At 42.9% G+C, this 22491-nt stretch overlaps 1 protein-coding gene across 1 annotated transcript in view; it reads right to left on the minus strand.

The window, feature by feature from the left end:
* Nucleotides 1-6959: 6959 nt before the first annotated feature.
* Nucleotides 6960-22491, minus strand: part of PRKAA1 (protein kinase AMP-activated catalytic subunit alpha 1) — a 760209-nt gene continuing 744677 nt past the window's right edge. Inside the window, exon 7 of the mRNA XM_044069766.1 lies at nucleotides 6960-9047. Within this exon, the coding sequence (XP_043925701.1) occupies nucleotides 8800-9047 (248 nt within the window). The 3' untranslated portion in view covers nucleotides 6960-8799. The remainder of the gene's footprint in view (nucleotides 9048-22491) is intronic.

Here is a 22491-nt window from a genome sequence, read left to right on the forward strand (position 1 = left end):
AATCTTCTGGCAGAGGTTGTAGCCTAAGATAAGGGTATCTTCTAAGGACCGACCCAGTGGCAGCTGCCCTAACAGAGGCATCAGCAGCATCATAACTGCACTTGGAGTGCCTAATCACTTGTGCAGAACAATTAAGAATAGCTGCTAATTTAGATTTTGCTGGGGAATTTGGGATGTCTGCCAAAACTTTCCCTGCATCAACCAGAACAGCCAGGGAGTACTTTGCCATGTGGGTCTGATAATTTATTGCATGGAAGACCAAAGTGGCAGGTGTAAACCTTCTTTCCCAAACATTTCATGACCTTACTCCTCTTATCAGAGGGTAACAAGGAATTGGATGGTTGCAATTTTAAAGCCTTATCCATAGAAACTGATATGGTAGCTGGATCAACAACAGGAGCCTTCAAAAGAAACAGTCCTCAGGTACGTTACAGAGCCTGTCTGTATGCTTGGGGACAAAAGACAGAGTTTGGACATTTGGAAGCAGCCAAGAAAACATCCAGAAAGGCAGGCAGGACTGGAGGGATAGCAGGAGGGGATGGAGAATCCATCTGCAAGAGGTCATAGTACTACTTATGAATGTCTGAAACTTGGAAGCAGTCCCACTTGAAATAATCTTTCATTTTGAGAATAATCTCTCCAAAAGAGTTGTCCTCCCCAGGGGAATCTATCATTAGATTCCTCCACTAGGGAGTCATACCCTAAGGAGAAAGCCAACTGGGTGGAGTAGGCTAAGGATTCCTCTCCAGAGGAATCCTCCTCCTCTGAGGAAGTGTCAACAGCTGTCCTTTTGAAGGTTGTGGAAGGAGGGAAAGGGCTGCATAGGAACAGGAGGAGGAGGAGATTGTCGAAGGGCCACAAAGGCATTAATGAGGCTTTGAGGAAAAATCTTGCCAATCAGGGGATGCTGACGTGTAGCAGGAGACATACATTTAGTTTTAGCGTTTTTCTTTTTGGGGCTTCCATATGGTGAAAGGTGGAAGAACCGGACATCGTCCTGCACTCAACAATATTGGACAGCACATCTGTCACTGCACTGTGACTTCTGTGATGCCACGAGGACCTTTGGAGATAATAAGCCTGGGTTCCCCTCTATCTCCCTGATCGGACACCTGCCTCCCTCCCTTGTGGACATGCCAGCAGACTCCTTTGGAGCTTCCACTGAAATACTTGCCAAAGACCATTTCCAACATGGTCTCCCGGCCTACACCAGCATCAGGAGAAATGACCAGAAGAGAGGGTGCAGCTAAAGGTTCAGGCCATGATTTTTTAGCCTTCTTTGATGCAGTTCATCCAAACTGCCCAATGTCACATCCATCTCCCGTGCTAGGCGCTTAAGGTGCTGCAGTTCTAAGTACAATTTTAGAGAGGCTAGCTGACTCCTGAGGGTCTTGGGGATGAAGGACTTATAAATAGTGGACTCGGTGTGGTCATGGTCTGGGCATAGACAAAAGAGGCAAAGTTCATAGGTATCTTTATGTGGAATCTGTCTCACACTGACACTTACCCTCCTAGCTGACATGAAACCAACAAACAAGCAGCAGCATTTTTTTTTAAGAAAAAACCCCAATGGGTACTTATCTGGTAAGTGGAACACAACAGTTTTGGTGAGTGAATGTCTGCAGCAGGCAATCGGACAAGTGGCAGAAAAGTTCTGAGGCAGGTGTGTGCTTACGTCCACTTTATACCAGACTTTTCTTTATGGCCGACGTAAGCGTTATATTGTGAGGGGTAGCATGTACTTTGTGGTAGCATTAAGACTTCTGGATACTGGCCAGACACACAAGTCAACCAGAGGCGGACTCCTTTATGTTATGAATACTGCTGCATATAAATAGGACAACATCTGGCTTCTTGCCTATGTACCACATCACTGTGGTGTTTGTAAAAACAAAGTGGTCCTGGAGACCAAAATGACAGAGTCGGGAGCATAACAGTTGGCATCTCTTCTATGTCCATGTGTTTTGGTGCATCATTTTTGTCTGAGACCCTGCATACTGTTTCCCCAAAGTCTGAGGCATCCATTGTGACAAAGTGCTTTGGCGCAACAGGGGAGAATGGGAGACTGACTTCTTAGAAATTTGAAGTCTCCACAACACAGTCTCTCTTTACAAATCCCAAAATTATTTGGAAAGTCAGTGTGTCGATGCCAAGACTAACAATTAACAAAGTCTTGGGTCCTACGTCAGTTGCTGTCCCTTCTTCCATGACGTCAGGTCGTCAGGGGTATAAAACATGCAGCCGATGCCATTACATCAGTTTTTTTTGTCCCAGATGTCAGGTGCTCCCAAAATAGCAAGCAATTACATGGTATGGAACACCCCCAGCAAAAAGCAAATACACATGATATAAGATATGCCAAACTAAAAAAAGATAGATAAAAGTAAAGAGAAGTCAGGGGGCTGGAGGGAGGGTAAGCAGGACTGCAACAGTGAATACACTCGAACATCTACATTTACGGTAAGTGTACACAACTGTACTATGTTCTTCGTGTTTCACTGTTGGCAGTCATCACATTTGGGTTGATTCCCAAAACTAAAGGAAGGGTGGCAGTAGTTAAGCATTAGGGCTGGCAATCAGGCCCTGTAAGACTGCTGTGGCAAATCCAGCTCTAGATTTAGAAAAGAGAGGTAAGTGGTAATGCTTGGTGAAAGTGTGTACAGAACTCCAGGTTGCAGCTTCCAGGATGTCCCTGGTAGGGACTCCCCTGAGGAATGCTGTAGAGGTTGATGTAGCCCTAGTGGAATGTGTTCTGATCCCCTATGGGGTAGGTTTCTCATGGTGTTTGTAGCAGAAATGGATGCAGTGTGCTAACCATTTAGAAATTGTTTGCTTTGAAATGGCCTTGCCCTCTGCCCCCGCCGCAAAGCTGACTAGCAGCTGGTCAGATTTTCTGAAAGGCGTTGTCCAGTCCAGATAGAACCTGAGCTGCCTGTGCAAGTCCAGGGAGTGCAGGATCCTTTCCCCTTTATTCTGAGGATTAGGGAAAAAAGTTGGCAAATGAATGGATTAGTTTAAAGCCACACTAGATACCACCTTGGGCATAAATGATGGGTTAGTCCTGAGGGAGACCCTGTCCGCATGGAAGATAATGAAGGGTTCCATAGCCATAAGGACCTGCAATTCAGACACTTGTATTTCTGATGCAGCTGTCTCAGATGGATTCATGCTCTTTTCCATATACATTTTCCTTCTGTTTTTAGGAGGGCATCTTCCATACTAGTCTCAGGGTCAGATAACATGGGTGACTTCTGCAATGAGGTCAGACAGTTCAGGATGGTCAGGTTTTGGTTTGAAGCCCTGACAAATTTCACTTTGAAATCTCATCTAAACTAAGATAACAAATGCAGTTATTTTGGATATGTTTAAAATTATTCTGCCTCTTTTGCTGTATTAAGCATAAGTGATAATGCCCTACACCTTTTATGAAGGTCAAATGCCATGCAGAAGCTTGTTAAAAAAAAAAAACAAATAGACTAACGGATCCTAACTCCCAGTCTCAAGCAGAAGTCACCAATGGGGTACTTATATGCTTATGCTTGTATCCGAGGCCTAAGCTGATGGACAACTGGATGCCTGGTTCTGGCACACATTGTACATTCAGTAATGTAGCAAGAAAGAATTGAAGATGCTGCACGCAGACATCAGCTTTTATATGAGTTACACAAGGACGTTTGAGGTGAAGATGTTAGTCCAGCCAAGTGGAAAGGGTGCTGAAATCTGAAAATTTAGCCAGATAGCAGACCTCAGTCAGTGGCAGAGTTTCCTAACACGATGACTGCAACACTGACTACATTAAGAATAAAGGTAGTGGATCCCATCAAATGCTATGGCAAGTAAAACATAGTTGACATCATTCTAAGCATACAGTTTTAAGTAAAGCAGATCTCTCTATCAAATGCTCTAAGCAAGTGAAACTGTATTTTTAAAATAAACAGTCTGCATTTAGCTACTGCCCAGCAGAAATAATAAATGAAGGAGTTGTTTACTCAGCTGCAGAACTGGTTATTCTGGGTAAAATGTCCAGTATAGCTCCTCTGCTCCAATCTGACCAATTGGCAGGCACAACAAACTTCATAGCAAAAACCCTGTCAAGGTCCAGTCTTTTAGAGGCTGCAACCAAAATAATATATGATTGCACTGAAAATCTAAAATGACATAAATGGGAAAAATTAAACCACGATTTTCCAAAAACAAATCTGTAGAAAGGCTCACCTTCCTGAAATGACCCTGTGACATGTCATAACCAAATGTCGGATACTTATAAAGGCCAACAAAAAAATTGATACTATATAATGTCAGTAAGGATGCATAGATTACTATAATTTTTATAGGTTTACTAGGCTAATGACCACAAGAACCTTTTTAAGCCTAGCCATGCATCCCAAATCTCTGACAAGTTCTCATACTCTTGATAAGTGTAAGCATGGGCCTGGGACATGAACCATTAACAGGTTACCTGTTTGCATCCGAGACATAGGTGCCAAACCAGGGATGAATTTCCAGTTTCCCATCCAACTGTCCAAGTTGCACTTGAATTGGATCACGGAGGAACTCTGCATCACATGGATGAGGAGCCTGTTCCGTAGACAGGGTGGTCTCTGGGATACATACCAGTCTCTCCAGCAGGTCCTATTTATTTCACAGGCAAGGTTTAAGTCTTTAGAATGGCTAATTCTGGTGCTGTTTGTTTTGCGGATATGTAGGAGGTCCATCAGAGTGGGGTTTGACAATGCCCTGCATGCCAGGCATAGGTCTCCCATCAAAAGCCTGCAGGAGACAGAATACAGGGGACAGGGCCTTGAGGTGGTCTGCATAGGACATATTACTTATGCCCTGTATTCTTTTAGTGAGGAATCTCTGTGAATGTTCCAGTTGTTGGATATGCCTGGGTAGATACATACCAAAGGGGGCATTGTACTCAATGATAGGTCTGATGAATGCCAAATACAGTGGAACAGTGACTTCCTTGGACTTAGATGCCATACCTTTGTTTATACGTTGTGCAACATAGAATGATTTCCTCACCGCTGCAGACATGTAATGATCAAAGGCTAGATTACTATCTGTGTATGTCCCTAAGTCCCTGACTACTGGGTCAAGTCTATGGTATGTGTTGTCAATATGATAGTTACCAGGGATGGATGACTTCCCAAATGATACTATTATGCATTTCTTGGCATTAGTTTTAGTCCAAGACTCTGACACCAGTTGTTTGTCTGTGTCAAGCCCTCCTGGAGAACATTTGTGTTAGTGTGCAATTCAATGACAGCTCCTAATTTGCAGTCATCTGCAAATTTAGTCAGCCAGAAACCACTGACATTGGCCTTGACTTCTGAGAAGTAAATGCCAAAAAGGAGTGGTCTAAGGACTGATCCCTGAGGGACACCACTTGTGATTGGCCTCTTTGTAGAGGTGGACTTCCCAGTTCTAACTTCCTGGGTCCTGTCTGTGAGTCAGTTGGCTATCCAGCGGGTGACATACGGGTTTGTACCTAACCTCGAGTTTGTCAACAATGCCAGAGTGGGGTATTGTGTCAAATGCCTTGGCCAGGTCAAGGTAGACAGTGCGAACGATTTTGCCCTTTAACTACTAATTCCACCATGGTGAGCCTTATTTTGTGCTGGGATTCATCTTACCTTCATTGCTGACTGCAGCTACCAAATGACTGCCGCAAACAATATTCAATTTCCCTTCCAACAATACTCTCCTCTCATTCCCAGAAGACGACAGATTTACTGCCAAGTATCAGATGAAATTAGCTAAGTTGTCCACACTTACGACAGGCAAAAGTCACAATCAGACATCAGTCACATCAACCCACATTGACCTTTGTTGGACAGTCAGTAGAAGCTATCCATCAACCTTACCTCATCCATAAATACAAACTCAGAATCATCTACCACTCAAACAGTGGGAAATATCACACTGCAACAATGTGCCTAGCCATGCAAAACTTTTTACTGCTGCTATCTATCAATGGTCAAGCGAATAAATCAGGCATCATTCCATGTACCCAGATACTTCCTCTAACACATCATGAAGGTTAACACTACCCACCGACATATAATGGCATTTCTTGGCAAGGCGACAATCAGTAAATCTGGGCAACAACCCCCAACACAAAGAGAGAAGGGGAGCTCGAAAAGACTCAGGTAAACAAGTTCCCCCTCCATGAATCAAACTATCAAAAATGTTGAGCTTACTTAACTTCTATCAGTACTGCAGAGGGACACCTTGTCATTGTATCATTCTCTGCTTACTGTTCGCAGTACGTTTCCCTCATGCATACAGACCACAAAGTCTGCCATCAGACATTATGCTGTGTTGAAGTGGGGCATCACCAATGAAGGTGAGCTGTGTTTACATGGGTATCTTGGCTATAACAGCATTTTCACTTTTTGGAGCCTAATCAGACAACTGGTGGCAATGTGGAACCTTAATTTACCACAAAAGCTACATATGCCTCTACTGCAATTGACTTGATCTGAAATCTTACAGCTATACAATTTCTAAAACTTCCTCCGATACTAGAAAACCTCTATCTGATAAGCAGTCTTTCACCTTCAAATTTGAATTCTACATGTAAAATGTGCCAAATTCCTTTGGAGTTTGTGCTGATGTCACATTTTTACAGCTAAATCAGATACACATTACCAGGTTATACTGTATATGCCAGCCACCATTTGGAATAGTATAAAAAAGCACGGTCAGGCTTGAGCAAAATGAAATTTCATTACCTAACAACAGCACACTATAGCATGAAAGGATCTCAGAGTGAATTACATTCACAGCTGCAATGATACTTCACAAATTAAAAGGTTTTTTTTTTACCTCATTTTTCAAATAACTGAATGGTTTCAAATAAATTAGGCCTACGCTTTCCAGCATTATAACTATGATAATGTAACTAAATGGAAGACTAATATGGTACAATCTCTAAAAATAATTCACACAAATTTTCTCTCTCTGTTTTTATTATTGCTTTTTATACATCAGAAAAATTAAAGCACACTGCAGTGCTAAGTCTGGCTTAAATAATGCCGGCCCAAAGAGGAACATAACTGAAAGTTCAAGTCTGCTACCATTCAATATGAATTATAGACATGGGGTTACACAGAGCAAACTGATTTTTTATGCCAAGCCCATGCTTCCAACTATAATCCTACAAAACAACGCTTCTTTTCTGGTTAGCAAAACAAATAGTCACCTCATATAGAAGACTGGTCCCAATATCTTAACACATGATGACTCAATATTCCTACAGTTGCTCTGCCCATCTAATCATGCTTCTTCTAGATACTTATTACTGCATCTTTTCATTCCTTTCAGGAAAGCACTATTGACAGAAATGACACTAGCCTGGCTAACCTCATACCCATATCCCAATTCAGAAAAAAAAAAAAAAAAAAGATTACCAGAATATGGCCTGGTACCATGTAGTCTTCTGCACATGTTTACTGTTCACAGCCTTTGGCACTGTACTACTGCTGCAATAGTATTAATTCTTTTACAAGCTCAAAGAATAAACTGCACACTATTACATTTTTCATCAAGTTTACCACTGGTAACATATTTGTGAAGTGCAAACATGCAAAATGGATCAGAAGATTCAACAAGTGCAGCAGTTTGATGAACTTAACATGCTGCATGCTAAAATCATATTGTGCAACGGCTGCAAGTGTGCTGACCAGCCACTTTTAAAAACATTGCTGGATTAACAAGTTTTGTTTACTCAAATGTTATTAGGTGGACAGTTTGAGATTAAAAACTTTTACCCCTGTTTATAGAAAAAGGCAAAAAATAATGGCAGGCAAAACACTTTTACCAAGTTTTAAGGAGAAAAGTGCAATGCCGTAGGTAAGATAAACTAGAACACAATTATTCCAAGATGAATTTGAATAAAATTTTTCTAAATGGCAATCTTAAAAAAAATCTATGATATAAAACCAGTACTATGCCATATCAGTACATTAAAACAGGCAGGGTTTACATACACTTGGTTCATAGCTGCAACATACAATTACTGATTAAACTTAACTTACAAAAGTCTCAGTTCAAACCAAAATGATATTAGCAGCAATAATGTCAATTAAAAACAGAATATTAACCTATATTAAGTTATGAAAATACAGATTTGACATTGCAGTAAAAGTGCTGTTCATATTTACATGGCATATTATAAAATGTAACCTACTGTGGTTACTTAAAATAGGAAGGCATACAGTACAAAATACAAAACAAAATAACTGTTGGATGAAAGCTGTGCTTCTGTGCATTAAGCCATTTAACATAAGGCAATGGAATGAGTCAACCAGATTTTCATTTTAAAAAAAATGCTCAAAAATTATTTTTTTTTAACTTTTAGATATGACAACATACCCTAAAATATGACAACTGTACAAAACAGTTTTAAATTGCTTGATAATGTGTTCCCTTTTGTACATTGTAGCCCACATACTACAGATACTGAAAAGGATGTCAAATAAATGTTTACAGAGGCTGGTATACATACAAATGCACTTAGTATGATAAATCCAGTCCACTTAGACCAATTCAGCTTGGATGAAATGAAGAGCTCTATTTACAACAGTACATGGTTAAATAATAATCGCAATAAAGGATCATTATATAACTGGATTATTAAATAAGACCTCTCCAGTTCAACAAATTAACTTGCATGCTATGGCCGTTTTCCATGCCTCACTGTTTTTTATGCATTTTAATTAAAAGAGGAAGATCTAGGCTGAGACTTCTTGTATGCTTATTGCTTGTACAGTATACAAATCAGGCAAAAAATTATCGTGCAAGTATTTTAATTAAATTTGCACACATTTCAAAGAACTCAATTGTGTGGCTGCCAGGCCTTGGAGGTGGGTCTGATGTGGAAGAGTCAAATGAGGAAGTTAAAGATGAGGTCAAAGACCCATCAGATGACCGTCCTTGCAAGTCAGAATCAGATTCATTCTTCTGATAGGATCGATAGTTACCAATAGAACCAGATCTACGTGGAGTGGCAGTTCCGGATTTTGCTTCATGTATTTCGTCTGTACAAACAAAAGACAGTTAGTGGCTACAGATGCTATGATAGCCTTCCAGTAATCATCAACAAAAAGCAAACCAGGCTAGCATTAAAAAGAATTTTACTTTGCGACAGTGATCAGCTAAAACAATACACCATCATGTAAAACACAAACATACTTCAAGGTCTAAAATCTCACATTCAAGGAAATAATACCTCACACTAGTCTGTTGTGGCTCCATGAGTTTTAAAGCCAACTCCTTGGCACAGTGTGTGTGTGTCCTGACTACAGCACATATGACCCAAGGTTAAACAAAGGCTTGGCAGCTGTTGGACATGACATGGGGGAGAACAGCGTGTATGAGCAGAGTGCACTCTTGTATACCCTCCATGGCTGAAATCTCAGTAGAGAGCTCTACTCACATAGTGATGGGTGCATGACTATACTGCATGCAGAGGCATAGATAAACACAGCAAGGATTCAAAGCACACCAACCTTCCAGGCATAACTGGACATGTACAGGGGAGGTGAGAGCTGAACAGTATCTTGGTATCCCAGCACACAAATCCAATACCAGGTTAGCTTGATGCTTACCTCTGAAAATAAATACTATAGGGTTCTTGCCCATGGCAAAGAATGAGTTCAAAAGAAGCCGAGGAAGACATAGTGCAATAGTCAGTGCAAGAAGCCTGGACAAAAAAAAAAAAGAAAGTAATCTAAAATGTAAGATAAGTTCTTGATATGCAACTAAAGTCAACAAGTAGACTAAAAAGTACAGTTGTGTACCCAACATAAATGTAGATGTTCGAATGTATTCGCAGTCATTACACTTGGGGTTATCCTGCTGGCAGGCGACATGTAATCGGCCCGAGTTCCAAAGTCTTGGTCCGGCGTTGGTTGCTGTCGCCTCTTCCCTGACGTCAGTGCGCCAGGGGTATAAAAGTTGCAATCGACGCCATTTTCTTCAGTTTTTCTTGCCCCAGATGTCAGGTGCCCCCAGATATGAAGGCACCATGCATATGTCAGTAAAAACATTTTCCTCTTCTAAAAGCAAATAAACCACATAGGTTGTACAGAGTTGAGAAGTACAGAATAGTCCCAGCAAAGATGGTGGGTGGGTAACCAGGACTGCAACAGTGAATACACTAACATCTACATTTATGGTAGGTACACAACTTTACTATGTTCATCGTGTTTCACTGTTGCAGTCATTACACTTGGGCAGAATCCCAAAGCTGAGGTAGGGTGGCTGGGTCTAGATTGGATTTGGCGAGGCTAACAAGCCCTGCAGGACTGCAGTGGCAAAGCCTGCTCTGGACTTAGAGTAGAGAGCAAGGTGGTAATGCTTGGTAAAAGTATGCACTGAGCTCCAGGTTGCAGCTTCTAATATGTCTTTGGTTGGTACCCCACTGAGGAAAGCTGCTGAAATGGCTGCTGCTCTGGTAGAATGAGGCCTAATGCCCTTAGGCACAGATTTGCCATGTTGTGCATAACAGAAGCGGATGCAGTGCCCTATCCATTTGGAAATTGTCGGCTTTGTAATAGGTTTTCCTTGTGATCCTGCAGCATATGCTACAAACAGTTGCTCAGTTTTCCTGAAAGCTTTTGTTTTGTCTAAGTAAAATCGTAGCTGCCTGTGTATATCCAAAGAGTGCAGAAGTCTTTCCCCTTTATTCTGGGGATTTGGGTAGAAAGTAGGCAAATGAACAGTTTGGTTTAAGGCCACATTGGAGACCACTTTTGGCATGAATGTTGGGTTCGTCCTTAGAGAAACCCTGTCCTGGTGAAAAATGAGGAAAGGTTGCACAGCCATCAATGCCTGTAACTCTGAAACTCTTCTTGCTGAAGTTATTGCTAGGAGCAGAGCAGTTTTCCGTGACAAGAATTTTAGATCAGTTGTGCTGGCTGGTTCAAAAGGAGGCAGTGTCAGTTTTTCTAAAACAAAATTGAGGTCCCAAGTAGGTACTGGTGCTCTCCTAGGGGGTCTTATATTCTTTGCCTCTCTGAGGTACTGTCGTAGTACAGGATGTGAAAAAATAGGAGGATCCGTATTGTAATGAGCTGAAATGGCAGAGGCATGGATTTTAATAGAAGAAAAAGATAGGCCTTTGTCCAACATCTCAGTGAGGTATTGTAAAATCTGAGGCATATTAGGGACCAGTGGGTCGAGCCCTTGTGCCTGGTTCCAAGCACAAAATCTCTTCCATTTTTCCGCATAAGATTTCCTAGTGCTGGGTCTCCCGGCTTCCAAAATTACATCCATAACAACTTTAGAGAGAGGTGCAGTCTGAGTGGCTACATTATCTGCCATGCTGCCAGGTTTAAGGTTCTGAGTTGACTATGCAGAATCTGATTGTTTTGAAGATGAGGGATTTGAGGTAGAGGCCAAGGCAGGCCTTGGGACAAAATCTTTAGGATTGGGTACCAGTGCTGGCGTGGCCAGTCTGGTGCAATCAGGATAATTTTTGGCCTCTCTTGTCTAACTTTTAGAAGCACCTTGGTAAGAGGCATCGGAGGGAAGGCATAGACTGTCAGGTTTTTCCAGTTGAAAGATAGAGCATCCACTTTCCATGCTTGAGAGTGATAAGTCCTTGTGCAAAATTTTTGTAATTGGCAATTGTGAGGGGAGGCAAATAGATCTATGTCTGGGTGTCCCCATTCCCTTGTTATCATGTTGAACACTTGTGGATTTAGCTTCCATTCGTGAGGATCCATGAGATTTCTGCTTAGTTCGTCTGCCAGTGTATTTTTTTTTCCTGGCAAGAATTGTGCTTGCAGATGTACCTGGTAAGTCAGTGCTGTGTTCCACAAAGTCATGGCTTGTCTGCATAGGGGGTAGGAATGTGTGCCCCCTTGCTTGTTTATGTACCACATAACTGTGGTATTTTCTGTCTTTATTATTAATTGTCCTGTATGTATTAAGTCCTTGAAGGCTGTCAGGGCATTCTGTACAGCTAGCATCTCTTTTTGATTGATGTGAAGATGCATTTGTTCCTTGGGCCATGTGCCCTGTATACATTTTCCTGCCATATGTGATCCCCAGGCGTAATCCGATGCATCCATTGTTACTGTTTGCCTGGCTGTAGGTAAGGTGAAAGGCTGTCCCTTGGTGTGGTGACAGGCCTGGGACCCATCATCGAAACTCCTGTTGTAGGCAGGGAATCAAGGTTATGATTGTCTCTAGGCTGTGACAATGCTGAGTCCAAACACTTTTTAGATACCATTGTAATTTCCTCATATGCAGTTTAGCATATGGAATTAGTAGAATGCAAGATGCCATGAAACCCAGGGCCTGCAGATTTTTTCTTGCAGGGAGCTGGGTCTTTGTTGCCCTCATTTGAAAGTAATGAGTCAGTTGCCTTTGTTTGTCTGGCGTGAGATAAGCCATCTGGGTAGTTGTATTTAAACTTGCACCGAGGAATATTATCTCTTGAGAGGGCACTAGTTTTGATTTCTTTTCATTTACTGTGTACCCTAGGCAAATTAGTAATCTTTTTACAAACTCCAGGTGCTTTAGAAGAATGTCCTTGCTCTCTGCTTGAATAAGGCAGTCGTCCAAGTAGGGATATATCTGAATTCCTTTTTGCCTGCAAAATGCAATTACTGGTGCCAGCATTTTGTGAAGACCCTGGGTGCAGTAGATAAACCAAAGGACAGTGCAGAGAATTGATAATGCATTGAGCCTGCTATAAATCTGAGGTATCTTCTGCACAACTGTCTGACTGGGATGTGCAGGTATGCCTCCTTGAGATCCAAAGTAACTAGCCAAGCCTCTTTGCCCAGCATGGGCAAGAGTTGTTGCAGTGTTAACATTTTGAATTTTGGAACATCCAGGAAAGTACTTAGGATTGACAGGTCCAGTATTGGTCTCCATGCTTTGTCCTTTCTGGGTACTGGGAAAATTCATGAGTAAAATCCTTGGCCCTGTTCTTCTTGTGGAACATTTTGAATAGCTCCCATACCCATAAGAGCTGCAATTTGTTTTTGTGCCTCTGCCCATTGGTTTTGTGGCAGGTCTGGCATACCTTTTGGTTTTGGAAGCGTGAAACCTGTACCGTTGAGAAACTATATTCAACACCCATTGGTCTTGGGTGATCATGTGCCAATTTTTTGAGAAAAGTGCTAGCTTTCCCCCTAGGGGTGCTGTCAACTGGTAAGAGCTTGGCATTTGCAGAGGGAAGTCATTGTGACTGTTTCCTATAAGGTTGTGATTTGTTTTCTCCTCCTTTGGGGGCCGAAGCACCCCATTGTTTAGGTCTGTAGGAGCCTTGGGGCTGAGATAGTACAGTTTTGTACCTACCATAAATGTAGATGTTCGAGTGTTCACACTGCTGCAGTCATCACACTTGGGTTATCCTGCCGTCAGGCGGTCCCGCAGTTGGCCAGAGTTCCAAAGTCTTGGTCCGGCGTCGGTGCTGTCGCTTCTTCCCTGACGTCAGTACGCCAGGGGTATATAAGATGCATCCAACGCCATTTTCTTCAGTTTTTTCTTGCCCCAGATGTCAGGTGCCCCCAAGTAGGTAGGCAAAACATATAAAATAAAAACAATACCTTCAGTCACAAGAAAATACACCACAAAGGTTGTATAGGATAGAAAGGTATAGACAAGGCCAGCTAGTTCAGAGGGGATGGAGGGAGGGTAACCTGGACTGCAGCAGTGTGAACACTCGAACATCTACATTTATGGTAGGTACAAAACTGTACTATGTTCATCGTGTTACACTGCTGCAGTCATCACACTTGGATAGAATCCCAAAGCTAAGGTTGGGTGGCTGGTCTATAAAGAATTAGGATTGGCTATGAAACCCTGCATAACTGCAGTGGCAAATCCTGCTCTGGATTTAGAGTAAAGAGGCAGGTGGTAATGCTTGGTAAAGGTGTGCACTGAACTCCAAGTTGCAGCCTCCAAAATTTCCTTGGTAGGTACTCCACTGAGGAAAGGCCGCTGAAGTGGCTGTAGCCCTGATGGAATGTGGCCTAATGCTATTTGGGACTGATTTCCCATGCTGTGTGTAGCAGTAACGAATACAGTGTCCTATCCATTTGGATATAGTCTGCTTTGAGATAGCCTTGCCCTGTGATCCTGCAGCATATGCTACAAACAATTGCTCAGTTTTTCTGATAGCCTTTTTGTCCAAGTAGAAGCGTAGCTGCCTGTGTATGTCCAAAGAATGCAGAAGTTTCTCCCCTTTATTCTGGGGGTTTGGATAAAAAGTTGGCAAATGGATGGTTTGGTTAAGAGCCACACTAGATACCACCTTTGGCATAAAAGTAGGGTTTGTCCTTAAAGAAACCCTGTCCTGATGAAAAATTATAAAAGGTTCCACTGCCATTAATGCCTGTAGCTCTGACACTCTTCATGCTGAAGTTACTGCCAGGAGCAGAGCTGTTTTCCATGATAAAAATTTTAGATCGGCTGTATTGGCTGGCTCAAAAGGTGGCAGGGTCAGCTTTTCCAAAACAAAATTGAGGTCCCAGGTTGGTGTTGGTGCTCTCCGGGGCGGTCTTATGTTTTTAGCCCCTCTGAGGTACTGCTTTAGCAAGGGATGAGAGAATAAAGGAGGATCCGTGTTATAATGTGCTGAAATGGCAGAGGCGTGGATCTTAATTGATGAGAAGGATAGGCCTCTGTCCAGAATCTCAGTTAAGTATTGTAAAATCTGAGGAATGTTTGGAACAAGAGGATCTAGGCTTTGAGCCTGGTTCCAGGCGCAGAATCTCTTCCATTTTTCTGAGTAAGCTTTCCTGGTGCTAGGCCTCCTGGCATCCAAAAGGACATCCATAACCACTTTAGACAGAGATGTTGCCTGTGTGACTAATAAATCTGCCATGCAGCCAGGTTTAGGGTTTTGAGCTGACCGTGCAGGATCTGATTGTTTTGTTGAGTCAGAAGGTGTGGAATTTGAGGCAAAATCCATGGTGGGCCTTGTGCTAGGTTCCTTAAGATAGGGTACCAGTGCTGATGTGGCCAGTCTGGAGCAATCAGGATCATCTGTGGTTTCTCTTATCTGGCTTTCAGGAGTACCTTTGAAAGGAGAGGCAGAGGCAGGAAGGCATAAACTTGTAGGTTCTTCAGCTGAACAAAAGAGCATCCACTTTCCATGCTTGTTTGTGATAAGTCCTTGTGCAGAATTTTTGTAGTTGGCAATTCAGTGGGGAGGCAAAAAGATCTATGTCTGGGCATCCCCATTTTTGCGTTACCATGCTGAAGATTTGTGGATTCAATTTCCATTCGTGAGGGTCCATGATATTTCTGCTTAGATTGTCTGCCAGAGTATTTTTCTTTCCTGGCAGGAATTGTGCTTGCAGGTGAACTTGGTACGTTAGAGCTGTGTTCCACAAGGTCATGGCTTGCCTGCATAGGGGGCAAGAATGAGTGCCCCCTTGCTTGTTTATGTACCACATTACTGTGGTGTTGTCTGTCTTTAGTAATAATTGTCCTAGATGCAGAAGGTCCTTGAAAGCTGTTAGGGCATTTTGCACAGCCAACATCTCTTTTTGATTGATGTGAAGATGCATCTGGTCTGTGGTCCACTTGCCCTAAATGCATTTTCCTGCCATGTGTGCTCCCCAGGCGTAATCCGAAGCATCTGTTGTGAGAGTCTGCCTGGCTGTGGATAGGGTGAAAGGCTGACCCTTGTTTAGGTGACATGTCTATGCCCACCATCGAAACTCCTGTTGTAGGCAGGGAATCAGTTGTATTACTGCTTCTAAGCTGTGAGAGTGCTGAGTCCAAACACTTTTTAGGTACCATTGTAGTTTCCTCATATGCAGTCTAGCATATGGTATTAGTAGTATGCATGATGCCATGAATCCCAGGGCCTGCAGAATTTTTCTTGCAGGGAGATGGGACTTTTTTGCCAGTAGTTGAAAATACTGAGTTAGTTGAATCTGCTTGTCTGGCGTGAGGTAAGCCATCTGGGCCGTTGTATTTAAGCTGGCACCCAGGAATGTAATCTGTTGTGAGGGTACTAGTTTTGACTTCTTTTCGTTTACTGTGTACCCTAGAGAAGTTAGCAACTTTTTACAAACGCCAGATGCTGTACAAGAATGTCCTTGGTCTCTGCTTGAATGAGGCAGTCGTCCAGGTATGGATATATTTGAATTCCTTTTTGTCTGCAAAATGCAATTACTGGTGCCAGGCACTTTGTGAAGACCCTGGGCACAGTAGATAAGCCAAAGGGCAGTGCAGAGAATTGGTAGTGCATTGTACCAGCTTTGAATCGGAGGTATTTTCTGCAATTTTGTCTGACAGGGACATGCAGGTATGCCTCTTTGAGGTCCAGAGTAACAAGCCAAGTCTTCTTGCCCAGCATGGGTAGAAGCTGCTGTAATGTCAACATTTTGAATTTTGGAATATCCAGGTAAGTATTTAGAATTGAAAGGTCTAATATGGGCCTCCAGGCCTTGTTCTTTCTGGGGACCAGGAAGAGTCTCGAGTAAAATCCTTGTCCTTGTTTCTGCTGTGGTACTTTTTGAATAGCTCTCATGTCCATGAGGGCTGGAATTTGTTTCTGTGCCTCTGCCCATTGATTTTGTGGCAGGTCTGGCATACTTTTTAGCCTTGGTGAAGTATGAAAGTGGAACCTGTAACCTTGAGAGACAATATTTAGAACCCATTTGTCTTGGGTGATTGTTTGCCAGTTTTGAGAAAAAAGTGCTAGTTTTCCCCCCAGGGGGGCTTCCAAAAGGGAAGTGCTTGGCGTACGAAGGGGGAAGTCATTGTGACGGTTTCCTGTAAGGTTGAGACTTGTCCTCACCTCCTTTTGGGGTTGAGGTGCCCCACTGTCGTTGTTTGTTTGAGCTTTGGGGTTGAGATCTGCCTCTCTGTGGTCTGTCTGACACTGGAAAGGACCAATTTTTTGTAGGCCAATTTCTGCTAAATCGAGGTGGCTGTACCTGTAAGAAATCATTGACCGTTTGCATAGATTTAGCTTTATCCTCCATTTTCTTTAACACTTCTTCTGCCTTAACACCAAACAAGGTATCATGCTGTAAAGGAGCATCCAATAGTTTTGCCTTAACATGATCAGGTAAAATCTGTTTTTTTTTTAACCAGGCATGCCTTCGAATCACTGAACCTGTAACTGCGGCTCTACAAGAGGCCTCTAGAGAATCAAAACCACATTGCAGAGTATGTTTTCCCACCTGTTCAACTGCATGCAATAAATCCTGCATTTCTTTACAATCAGGAGCTTCTGAGCTTGCAAGCATTTTCTGTTTTAACTGAGCCATTAAATATTGTTGGTACTTAAGCATGTGAAACTGGCAATTTAAAGCTCTTACTGCTAAAGTTGCAGATGTGTATACTTTCTTCCCCCATCTATCCAAAGCTCTGGAATCTCTGTCAGAGGGTACTGGACTTTTTGCAATGGAAGCCTTAACCCTTTTTGGACCCTGGGAAATGGTTTCTGGATCTGCAGAAGGGTTTTTATAAAGAAACTTGTGAGAGTCAGGGACTCTGTAGTACCTATCTGGCTTGGCTGGTGCAGGGGGCAAGGAATCAGGAGATAAGCTAGATTCAGAGAACACATCATCCACAATATCTAGCACAGTCGGAATAGCCAGGGGCCTGTGCTGAGGCAATAGAAGGAAATCTTTGAACCTTTTCTTAAATTCTGAGTAATCCTGACTTTCCCAATGGAAATGCTCCCTCATGGTATGTAAAGTTTCCCCAAAAGAATAATCCTCAGGAGGAGAGACTGAAGGGATAGATTCTTCAGCATCAGAGTCCTCATAGGGGGGTAGAGAGTACCCCTGGTCTGAAGAGGAATCAGAGGAAATGGAAACCTGATCAGAGGAATCATAGTCTGTATCCTGCCTAGGCCTTTTCTCAGGAGGGGGATGGGAACCCCTGATTAAAGTAATGAGGTCTTTCGCCATTTTAAGCATCTGTTTCTTAGGCATGGAGGCTTGTCCAGGAGAATGCTGTACTTGTTTCTTTGTCTTTAGTGGTACTTTTGTCTTGGCTGTAGTTTTAATGGTAAGTTGAGAAGGTCTGAAAACACCCTCAGAAGCCAATGCCTGCTCAGCGGCTCTGGACCCATCTGAGGGATTAGTTTCCGTAGGCCCAGTACCTTGAGTATCCAGAGGCCTAGTTGTCTCCACGTGGGAGTCGGAGGCGGCCTGTGGCTCTGAGATAGCGGGTGTCAGGGGCTGCGAAAGCACCTCGCTGAGAACCGGCGACTGGCCTAGAAGAGGCTTTGTCGGTTTTGGACCTCGGATGTCTGTCTTTATCCTTATCCTTGCATTTCATCGGTATTGCAGTCGTCGGTTGATCCGACGGCATTGTATAATTGAACCTTCGGCCAAAGTAGTGAAATGCAAATTCAAAACGTCTTTTAATAGTATGTTTGTTAAATCTAGCACAAAACCGACAACTAGTGACGTCGTGATCAGGGCCTAGGCATGGAATACAGTAAGAGTGGAAGTCCTTATGAGGTATTTGCTTTCCACAAGAAATACAATTATTAACTTTTTCTGACATCAGTCTGAGGCAAGAAAAAAGTTTCCCCAATGGGGTACTTAGCTTTACTGAAGACTTCGGATCTGAAATTCGACTTCGAAAATCTCAGGAGTCAGCCGACCGGCACTTGCGAACTGCTTCTGCTTCGGGCCCCGCGCGGCAAGAAAGACTGAAGAAAATGGCGTTGGATGCATCTTGTATACCCCTGGCGCACTGACATCAGGGAAGACGTGACAGCACCAAAGCTAGACCAAGCCTTTGGAACTCTGGCCGACTGCGGGACCGCCTGACGGCCTCTTGGGCATCTGTATCTGCCTCTCTGTGGCCTGTCTGACACTGGAAAGGACCAATTTTTTGAAGGACAGTTCCTGCTAAATCTAGGTGGCTGAACCTGTAAGAAATCTTTCACAGTTTGCATTGACTTTGCTTTATCCTCCATTTTCTTTAAAACCTCTTCTGCCTTAACACCAAACAAAGTAACATGCTGTAGTGGAGCATCCAATAATTTCATTTTAACATGGTCAGGTAAACTCTGTTCTTTCAACCAAGCAAGTCTTCGAATAACTGAGCCTGTAACTGCGGCTCTACAAGAAGCCTCTAATGAATCAAAACCACATTGCAGAGTATGCTTTCCCACTTGTTCAACTGCATGCAATAAATCCTGCATTTCTTTACAGTCAGGACCTTCTATATTTGTAACAATTTTCTGCTTTAACAATGACATGAGATACTGCTGATATTTAAGCATGTGAAACTGACAGTTTAAAGCTCTTACAGCTAAAGTAGCAGAAGTGTAAACTTTTTTCCCCCATCTGTCCAGAGCTCTGGAATCCCTATCTGAGGGGACAGGATTTTTGGCCGTGAAAGCTTTAACCCCTTTTGGACCTTGAGAAATAGTTTCTGGGTCCGCAGTGGGGTTTTTGTAAAGAAATTTATGAGAGTCAGAGACCCTGTAGTACCTGCCTGGCTTTACTGGTGCAGGGGATAAAGAATATGGAGACAGACTGGATTCAGAAAAAACAATATCAAGCACAGGAGGGATAGCCAAGGGCCTGTGCTGAGGCAATAGAAGGAAATCTCTGTGCCTTTTCTTGGATTCTGAGTAATCCTTGCTCTCCCAATGGAAATGCTCCCTCATGGTGTGCAGAGTTTCCCCAAAAGAGTAATCCTCAGGCGGTGAGGCTGAAGGAATGGACTCTTCAGCATCAGAGTAATCATAGGGAGGGAGAGAATAGCCCTGGTCAGAAGAAGAATCAGAAGAAATGGAAACCTGTTCAGGAGAGTCATAATCAGTGTCTTGCCTAGGCCTTTTGTCAGGAGGGGGATGAGAGCCCCTGATTAAAGTAATAAGGTCTTTGGCCATTTTAAGCATCTGTTTCTTAGGCATGGATGACTGTTCTGGAGAATGCTGCACTTGTTTCTGTGTCTTTAATGGTGTTTTTGTCTTTGCCTTTGCTGCTGTAGTAGCTTTAATTGTAAGCTGTAAAAGTCTGAAAACACCCTCAGAAGCCGGTGCCTGCTCAGCGGCTCCGGACCCATCTGAGGGTATATTTTCCGTAGGCCCAATACCTTGAGTTTCCACAGGCCTCGGTGTTTCCACGTGGCTGTCGGTAGCGGCCTGTGGCTCTGAGGTAGCGGGTGTCAGAGGCTGCGAAAGCGCCTCACTGAGAACTGGCGACTGGCCTAGAAGAGGCTTTGTCGTCTGTTTTGGACCTCGGATGCCTGTCTTTTTCTTTGTCTTTGCGCTTTTTATACATTCCGGTCGTCGGTTGTTCCGACGGTATTATGTAATTAAATCTTCATCCAAAATAATGTAAAGCAAACTCAAACTGACGTTTAATAGTGCGTTTATTAAATCTAGCACAAAACCGACAACTAGTGACGTCGTGGTCAGGGCCTAGGCAAGGAATGCAGTACGAGTGAAAGTCCTTATGAGGTATTTGCTTCCCACAAGAAATACAATTATTAACTTTTACTGACATCGGTCTGGAGAAGAAAAAGTTTCCCCAACGGGGTACTTAGCTTTATTGAAGACTTCGGCTCTGAAATTCAATTTTGAAAATCTCAGGAATCGGCCGACTGGCACTTGCAAACTGCTTATGCTTCGGGCACCGCACGGCAAGAAAGACTGAAGAAAATGGAGTTGGTTGCAACTTTTATACCCCTGGCACACTGACGTCAGGGAAGAGGTGACAGCAACCTATGCTGGACCAAGACTTTGGAACTCGGGCTGACTACGGGTCGCCTGCCAGCAGGATAACCCCAAGTGTAATGACTGCAACAGTGAAACACGAACATCACATCAAACTGAAAATCATCTCAGTTGAAGAAGCTGCAGAATAAACTGGCCCACATTTCACGGCTCCGCCCTTTCAGGTTTTAATACTATGTTACCCAGAAGGAAAATAAATGACAGTTAACAACGGACTCACATTTGCTATGTTGAATGCGGGAGCTCTGCAAACCCTATCCAAAGAAGGAATTCTAAGGACTTTAGATAGGAGTGACCGATGCTAGAGGAAATGGAGTTAAAGAGCAATGAAATCTTGAAGCTGAGGAAGAGGGGCTTCATAATTTTGGAAAGTATGTGAAAGAAGGAGGTAAGGTGTGTGTGTGTGTGTGTGTGTGTGTGTGTGTGTGTGTGTGTGTGTGTGTGTGTGTGAGCGCACCTGCAAAGTATGACAAAGTGAGTATGCCAAGGTGGAGGATATGGTATCTTGTGAGCAAAGGAGGGATCGAAGACGAATGCTGAAACAGCACACACCTAAAGGCATGTAGTAGTTTAGAGGTCGGCGTTTAGGCTTAATGATGAATCGACAAATATGGCAGAAGTTCAATGAAAAGTTGTGGAAGTTAATACATATGGATTGGTACACTGACAGTGTGAATCAGACTGTAATGAGCTGGTGTATCCCGAATTTGATAGACTGAACTGAACTGCAGGAATGTTCATGTCAAACAGAAACTCTACGGTTATTAGGATGGAAATAGGAAACTTGTGGATGCTAGAAGAATAGAACTGTTTATGATTTCTAGGGACAAAAGGGAAACATGCCAGAATGCTGGACAAGTTTTTAATGGAAATGAGAAACCTGGAAAATGACAAGATAAAAGAAAGCTGCCTCCCAATCATGCATATCAATAGGTGATGAAGTGGGGAAAGCTGAAAGGTATGCCTGGCAAAAGAATGGGTGGATATTACTGGGAAGAAGCAGACAACCTTAAAGGAGATGGTAAAAGCAGATCAGAAAACAGAATAAGAGGTTGGAAGGATGAGATGAAGTGAGCTACAATGGACAAAGCAGCATACAGGGACAGCACTATGGTGAGGGAAGGGCAAATGTGGAAAGGTAAGACTCATTTGCTTTGTTGAATTTAGGGGCAGATTCAGTGGCCTAACACAACCAGGGAAGGCAGATGAGACAGACTTACAAGCTCTATATAAAATCAGAGAAGCATCTGCATAGTAAACAAAAACAGGCAGGAGTGGAAAAAGTAGTGGGCTCAAACAGAAAAAAGCTAGGTATGTATCAGTGTGGATGTTAAATGACCAAACAAAATAAGTCTGGATAGAGTCAGAACACTGAAATGGAAAAAGGCTGAGAGAGCTTCTTCTTCATTTTATGAAAAGGAAGAGTTTTACAGACAGACAAAGAAAAGGAAGAACAGTGAGAGGCTGCACAGAACCAGGAGGAAAAGTCAAGACAGGCTGATTGTGTGGGTTAGGTGTGTATGTGTAGACTTACAGTGACTATGGAGAAATATGCATGTGAAACAAGAAAAGTAGACAGACGTTTTCCTTGTGGATTACTACAAGATGGCCATAAAGGGGCTAGTAGGAGGGGTATGCTAGAGATTTCCAATGCAGTGACAGGGCTGTTGCTAGAGATAATAGGTAAATAAATGACGTTGCTGCTACTAAAGGTGGAAGTAGGTGAAAAATCTAGCCTGTTTCAAGTGCTTACTGTGGCTGTGAAGGTGTTTGCAAGAGCAGAGTTCTAA

The sequence above is a fragment of the Protopterus annectens genome, chromosome 1.part0, assembly GCF_019279795.1.
Source record: "Protopterus annectens isolate FY-2018-M chromosome 1.part0, PAN1.0, whole genome shotgun sequence".
Lineage (NCBI taxonomy): Eukaryota > Metazoa > Chordata > Ceratodontiformes > Protopteridae > Protopterus > Protopterus annectens.